This window comes from Corvus kubaryi, unplaced genomic scaffold (genome assembly GCF_017639235.1).
Source record: "Corvus kubaryi isolate FWS band 111438036 unplaced genomic scaffold, C.kubaryi_AGA036_p1.0 135, whole genome shotgun sequence".
Lineage (NCBI taxonomy): Eukaryota > Metazoa > Chordata > Aves > Passeriformes > Corvidae > Corvus > Corvus kubaryi.
In genome coordinates, this window is record NW_024580669.1 from 445606 (window position 1) to 452779 (window position 7174).

Here is a 7174-nt window from a genome sequence, read left to right on the forward strand (position 1 = left end):
CTGCCCTCTGGCACTGGGAAGCCATTCCCTGGCTCCTGTCCCTCCATATCCATAAAAACACATCATGCACATGACTGAGCTCCCCAGAGCACTGTGCGACTCCCAAAATTCAGGAATGTGGGGACCTGGATGGAATCCCACAGACACATTTCCTCATCAGACCGTCATCAGGTGACAACAATGTTGAGTTCCAGCCTCAAGCCAAACTCATTCCAACAGGAAATCCTGCCAATCCCTTCCCTCTCACCTACAAACCCAGGCTTTAATGAGAACTAGAGCATAAAACCACTTAGTAGCAATTTAAAATCAGCAGCTGGGTTCAAATAATCATCTGCTAAGACAGGAAGAAAACTTGTGTTATCCTGAGGCACCTCTGCAGCGTGGAGCGATGGGATTCCCCGGCTCCTGAGTCATTTAGGGACAGGACTGGGCTGGGTGTCCCCTCAGGGCTCCCTTTCCCATTTGTCTCTGCTGCATCTTCACCTGCAGCATCAGCATCTGGGGAGAGAAGAGGGCACGAGGAGTTAAGAAGCTGCAGGAGGTAAACAAGCAGGTTTTAAAGCCAGTTTCTATTCTTGGAAAGAAGAGTGTGACAGCTTTATCTTCATCCTCTTAATGAAGAGCATTTACCCAGAGCCTCCTATTCAAAATAATAAAGAGCCAACCGATTTTTTTTTAGGGCTCGAGATCTCATTTGAAAATCTCAATAAAATAGAATTTTTGATGGGGGTTATGTTGTTACAACAACAAATCTGCCAGCACGAGGCCTTTCCTACTCTTTTTTAGCAGTGGCTCTATTCCCAGCATGGAATTGCTGCAGGCCACAGGTGAAGTTTTGTTTTTCCTCCTGCTGGAGCCCTGCTGCACTGCCAGCTCGGCCACTTCACCCCCTGGCACTGATGCCCAGCTCTTCCCCTTTGTTCCTGCCATAAATGTCATCACCTTGCAGCTTGTGCAGCTCCTCATTTGTCACTTCTAAAGTTTCATTGGACAGAGAGGCGACCTGGATAACCTGCAGGGCACAAAAACAAGAGACACTGATCCCCACATCCTCATGGCAGGGAAACACAGCAGGGATCAGCTTAAGGAAGAACGAGCCAAGGATTGCTTTTAACAACCCAGGGGAAAAGAAAAAAAAAATAACAAGTCTGCAGAATCCCACTCCTTCAACATCTCTGAGTTTAACCTTCCCTTATCTTCTCTCCTGAGAAGACAACTGGTTTTTTTTCTTTTAGTTTTAAGCAGTTTTCTTGAACCAGCACCCCCCAGCTCTTCGTTTCCTGATCAATTTTTCACTTTTTAAATATTATGATTCACTGCTTTGAAACAAAATAATGCACAGAAAGCCTTGAGGTCCCAACCTGCCGACCTTCTGCAGTTAAACCTGGGGTCAGGGAGGGCTTCAGGCTGCGATTACTTGACACAAAACTCAGATTTAGGGGCTGTTTTACACAGCATTTTTTCTTTTGCAGATGCTTGCAGATCGTTTTAAGTTAACAGACAAATAAAATAAGGGATAAATTTCAAAGATGGAGTCACCACAAACTTTAATTTGTAATTAAAGGCATTTGGCCACTGTGGAAATGAATTATTTGCTTTTATTAAAGGGCAGGAAGAAGCCAAGACAGAATAATTGCACATTAAGGCTAAATAATTACAGAGAAACTTTTATTCCAAGGAAAAATGCTGTTCCTAAAAGGTCTTGGAGGCCAGAGAGGGATCTGTACGTACCAACTGAGCAAAAGTTGTCACCTTCAGCCTTTTAAACAGCTCATCCTTTTTATATCTGTAATCTTCAAAAACAAAACAAAGAGGACAAGGTAAATTTTCAGCTCATTCCCAGTTTTTTTAGCCACCAGGTCATAGCTTAATCCCATCTTTTCTCAGAGACTCTTCTGCAGCCAGGCAGGATCTCAGGGCAAGTTTGCACTGAAGGATGAGAGCGGCAAACCTGGAGACTTAGTGAAATGCCAGTCATAAAGAGAGGGTTTAATTAATACCAGTCCTAGAGAGAGGGTTTAATTAACACCAGTTACAAAGGGAAATCTTGTCCAGATATGATGAAGTGGAAGAGGTAGATTTAATTGCTTTTAGACTCCAGTATGAATTTGTGTTTTCCACGGTGCTGGGGAAGGAAGCAGCTCAGGAATTCCCCCTTTTCCTGCTGTTCTTCGGAGCCCACTGGGGTCACAAAGCTCCTTAAACCAAAAGATTCATCTACCTGAGTTTTTAATTTGTGTAAATTACAGCAGAATCAGAGCATGGGGCATCGCATCTTTGCAAACACCAAACTAAACGTGCAGGTTTCATCTGAACAATTAAAAAATCCCAAGTTTTTATACTTTATCCGACAATTAAATTCTGATTTCTACCATTTGCTGACACGGATCTCTCAAGGAATGGATAATTGACACAAGAAACTCGACTAATCGAGTCTTAATGGATTAATTAACACAAGAAACTGGACTAATTGAATCTTAATCCTGAAGACACAGCTTAGGGAGCAAGAAAACTGAGCAGGGCTGCTGGAAGGGCTGGCAAAGATCCAGAGCAGAGATTCCCAGAGCTGAGGGAATGATGGCAAAGTGGGAGGGAGCCTGATCCCATCCTGATCCTAGAGATGCAGAGCAAGGGAGAAACCTCCTGGTGTGAAACAAAAGGTGTTTGGAGGAGGAGAGAGAAGCCAGGATGGGTATCAGTAGGAACATCTTGATATGGAATAACCTCTCCTGGGAAGCAATGGGAGCTTTGTCCTTTGGGAAAGGCAGGGCTAGGAAGGAGCTGGTCCCTCTCCAGCTGTTCAGCTCCGAGGGATAACAACGGAGCACAGGATCTTTGGCAAATCCACCCAGTTAAACAATTCTAAATCCTCTAAAACCATCTGCTGAATGCTCCATTAGCTTAGGGGAGATGAGGGAGAAGGGGGAAGGGCTCCCATGCACATTCCTGCAGCCACGACACAAAAAATTCCCCCGGGATTTGCTTATTTGAGGAAACTCCCAAGCTGAGTTGTGTTTAGAGAAGGAGCCACAGGAATGCTGGAGGCTGAGATCTCTTCCCAACACATTCAGAGTTCCCAAATTCCACATCCCACCCTAAATCATTTTGATTAGGCTGCAAAACAAGCACCTGTTTGCTCCTCAACTTGTCCTAGGAAAAAGGAGCCCCACCAAAATATCCACTGCACATCCAAAGCATGGGGCTGAAGCACAGGAGGTGCAGAAACTGGTTTGCAGGATGAGGAGGTGCAGAAACTGGACTGCAGGATGTCAATTAACTGGGAAATGACCCTCGTGGTTCTTGCAAAACCACCTGGTTTCAAGCCTCAAGCTGAGGTTGTTAAATCCTCCTTTAGCTCCAAAAAAACCAGCAACAATTATCTCCTGTATTTATTTCCCATTTCATCAGCTCAATGACTAAAATTGCCCACCCAAGGCGAAAAAGGAGCCTTTCTGTCATGTCAAATAAACCTCATTTAGAAGGACAAATAAAAGCAGCAAAGCTTGGGAAGTGCTGGATGTATAAAAACACCGGCAAAGCGGAATCGCTGTCGCACACTGCAGCTCCTGGATGGTTCCTTCCCACCTCAAATAAGGATTTTTCATCCCAAAAAAAGCCTCTTTGCCACCCAAAATGCCTTCCCAGCAGTTCCCAGAGAGCTCAGAAGTGCTGCTTCCAGCTCCAAAAGCAACCCGACGTACCCGGTCCGGTCCTGGCGGATCCGTTGGAGTTTTCTGACATGGTTTTGCTCGGAATGATTGCGTTTTCCAGGATGGGCTCCTCGGGGCTTTGGAGAGGAGGGCAGCAACACCAGAGAGAAGGAAGAGACTTGGTGTGTGTCCTCAAGTCAATCCTCCCAAGGATGAATCATCGTGGGTGCAGCTCTCTCATTTTTGATGCCGTGGATTTAAATCTCTCACGTTACATAAGGGACAGAGAGGTGCCTGTGCTGGGGATTTAAATCCGTGTCCAAAGGGTGTCATCTATCCCTGAGAAACCAAGGGGGAGAAGTTCCTCCACTCCCTGGGAACACAAGGTGTCCATTCAGCCTGGAGAGAATGACAAAGTTCCTCCCTGGCCTCCAAAAAAGGAGGGAACAAAAGAAGCGCACGGAACAGATCCGTGGCGGAGATTGGAAACCCAGCTGGGCCACCAAACAACATTTTCAGCACAAATAAAAAGTAAGGCAGTGTCCAGCACTGAAATCTCAGTCAAGAGAGCGTTTTGGAAAGCCAAGGTCATTCCTCTTTTAATTTTCCCCCCAAAGACCTGCAGTGTTTGAAAAAAAAAACCAACCCAGAAACCCAACAAACAAACCACAAACAAAGGCCCATTTTGCACAAATAAATTCCCGTGGCCTCCCTCACAAGGGGGGCACAGAAAGCGGGGCTGAGAACTAAAACTGAGCATTTCAAACCCTAATTAATCCTCATTAATGGAGGTTTCAGTTCAATTCAGGGTTGGGGTTTTTTTTCACCTCCATAAATGCAGCTTTCAGGTTGAAGAGTTTTCCTGGCTCCTTAGGTGAGAATAATCTGGAAATAAAGTCACCACTTTGATGGGGGAAATTATTTGAAAAGCCTGGGTTTGGTGGGAAAGCAGAGAAATAAAAATATTTTAGGCTTTCATTAGCCTGAACAACCTAAAGTCTTCAGAATGCCAGCGTTTAGCAATGGTGAAATCAATGGAAACACGAGGAATGAGCTTGGTTTTTTCCTGTCTTGGAGTATTTTGATAGAAATTTAAATTAAATAAAGAGAAAAGAGCTCAAATTGTGACCTAAAAGTGAAATAAAGTCTCAGAAGGAAGCCTGCATCTCCCCAGATGAGTCTAGCCTGGATTTCTTAGCTCAGAGAACTTCCTGTCTGGTTTCAATCCAATAGTAAAAACTGCACAAAGAAGGATCTGGAAGATTTCCTGACCTGCCTGCTTGGATTTTTAAATTAAATCTGTGGAGATTTCCAAGGAAAACCTCCTGGGATTCACCCCCTGCTCTTTGAGCTTTGAACCAACCCATTTTTAACCCATCCTGCTCCTCCCCAGGTACTCACTTCTTTTGATCTCTTCCAGCTTCTCCATGTATTTTGACAAACTATTCCCTGTAACAGAACAAAAAAATCGGTTTATTATGATTACTTATTTATTAGAGGTTTTCTTCAGGCCCATTAAGGCTTAAATTTTAATTGCTTTGAAGGAAACAGCTGCTTGTTGTAGATCCTCCTTCACCATTACAATACAAGGCACAAAAAGGCCACGATTTTCCTCTTTTCTCTCAAGGAACGTTGAGCTAAACAGCAAAATCCAAGGACTTGCTGTTCCTTTTCCAGCATTTTGGTGAGGATGCTACAGGCTGGTGTTACTGGATAAAATTCAGCTGCTTTAACAACAAAAAAAACGCCCCCAAAGACACCCCTAAATAATTATCTTGCCTCACAGCCTTGACAAGATACAAGAAAAGTCCATGGACAGGAATTGCAAGACCAGTAATTTCTATGGGAACCACCACAACAGAGCCTGACCCAGTTTAAAGCTATTTTAATCCCTAATTCTTCTTAAAAAAAAAAAAATAGAAAATATAAACAAGCTTTAACACAAGAAAGACTTTAAATACGTGGTTATCTACACACAGAGCATCTAACCTCAACTTTCAGGGGATGAACAGGGGTGTGTGAAGATAAACATACATAAATATACACAGCACACATAAATACACATAAATCAGCATGATTTGTGCTTGATTAAATTTCAGCTTTGAAAGAGAATTGTAAATAGGAAATTTTTATAAGCTGCAAACGTTTGGTGAGACAAATCATCATCACGATGAGAATTCTGTAGAGTTTGGGGTAAATTAGCTCGGGACAGAGGTAATTAAGACATTAATTATACTTTTCTATCATCCTACACCTATTTTTTAGTGTTTTTACCACAGAACAATTTCACTTACCAGTATCCAGACGCGTTTTTATGTGTTGATACTTGGGATTCGAGGGGATGCGCCGCGTTAGAAGCTGTTTCAAAATGGAAAAGACGAGAAGCCAAAATTTAAAAAATAAAAAGACACTTTAAAAAAAGCAGAAAAATGAACAGAAAATGCGATTTGAAGGAGTTTAAGAGACAGAAAAATGAGCGAGAAAATCCTGAATCCCCATCTCGGTATTAAACCCCGCCGATTTAAAGCCTTCAAAGCAGCATTTCTCCCGTTTTTTCTCCACACTGAGCTCGCCCGGCTCCAGGAGCTGCAGGAACCATCCCCCCGCGCCTCCCTCGTGTTCCCCCTCGCCGCCCGGAGGGTGTCGGCGGAGGAAAGGCCCCTCACAGCACCTGAGGGTCCCCGAACGCTCCCCGAGCCGACATCGCCCCGCACCGCCGCTCGCCGGCTCCGCCCGTCCCTCACGCGCGGCCGCGCTCCCGCCTCCCCCCCACCCCGCAACTACGCCCTCCGCCATTGGCCGCCCGCCGCGCCCGCAGCCAATCAGAGGCCGCGCACGGGGAAGGGCGCGCGTCGCCCGGCAACGGGAGGGACGCGGCGGGCGGGAAGCGGCGGGGAAGGGGAGGGTGGGAGATGCGCATGCGCGGGGCGGTGGCCGCGCCTCCCCGCCCCGCCCCGCCCCGCCGGGAGAGCGCGATGGCGGCGCGCGCCCGCGGCAGCACCTGAGCGCAGGTGAGAGGGGCGCGCGCGCGCCCGCGGCCACGCCCCCCGCCGGGCGCGCGCTCAGGGAGGGGGCGTGGCCTGAGGGGAGACGGGGTGGGGGTCCGGGGGCGGGGCTCCGAGGGGCGTGGCTCATAGAGGGGTGTGGCTCGGGGGCGGGGCTTTTGTGGGTGTGTCCCCTCCCTTTGACTTCCATTGGCTCCCTGAACCACGTTGGGGTCACGCTCCCCCAGACCCCAATGAGCCCGTGACCCGCCCAGAACCCCATGGGTCCATAACCCCCCTTCAGACCCTTTATGGATCCACATCCCCCCCCCCCCCAGCCTCCCAATAACCCCGTGTTCCCCCCTCAAACCCCAAATGGACCCACAATCGCCCTCAGACCCCAAATGAGACCCACGTCCACTCTCAGACCCCAAACCTTTGCTGGTTCTGCCACCCTGGGGATGTGCAGGTTATGGGAATGGGGGAGTTTTGGGGACATGGAGGTGGGTTATGGGAATGGGGGAGTTTTGGGGACATGGG

General features: G+C 47.1%; 2 protein-coding genes across 4 annotated transcripts in view; one reads left to right on the top strand and one right to left on the bottom strand.

Annotated features, from left to right (window-relative positions):
• Positions 1-6410, bottom strand: part of CEP41 (centrosomal protein 41) — a 13784-nt gene extending 7374 nt beyond the window's left edge. Inside the window, exons 1-7 of the mRNA XM_042051388.1 lie at positions 6322-6410; positions 5945-6008; positions 5052-5099; positions 1732-1793; positions 943-1012; positions 336-498; positions 256-260 (exon numbers count right to left, since the gene is read on the bottom strand). Coding sequence (XP_041907322.1) covers positions 256-260; positions 336-498; positions 943-1012; positions 1732-1793; positions 5052-5099; positions 5945-6008; positions 6322-6354 — 445 coding nt within the window. The 5' untranslated portion in view covers positions 6355-6410. The remainder of the gene's footprint in view (positions 1-255; positions 261-335; positions 499-942; positions 1013-1731; positions 1794-5051; positions 5100-5944; positions 6009-6321) is intronic.
• A 179-nt stretch (positions 6411-6589) lies between these two features.
• The window catches only part of MEST, a 7276-nt gene continuing 6691 nt past the window's right edge, over positions 6590-7174 (top strand). The window contains exons 1-2 of one of the 3 annotated variants that reach the window (XM_042051766.1): positions 6624-6661; positions 7032-7103. In XM_042051766.1, the coding sequence (XP_041907700.1) occupies positions 7039-7103 (65 nt within the window). In that variant the 5' untranslated portion in view covers positions 6624-6661; positions 7032-7038. Of the gene's footprint in view, positions 6662-7031; positions 7104-7174 lie in introns of all 3 variants that reach the window. The other 2 variants (XM_042051774.1, XM_042051783.1) reach the window with 2 other exon arrangements.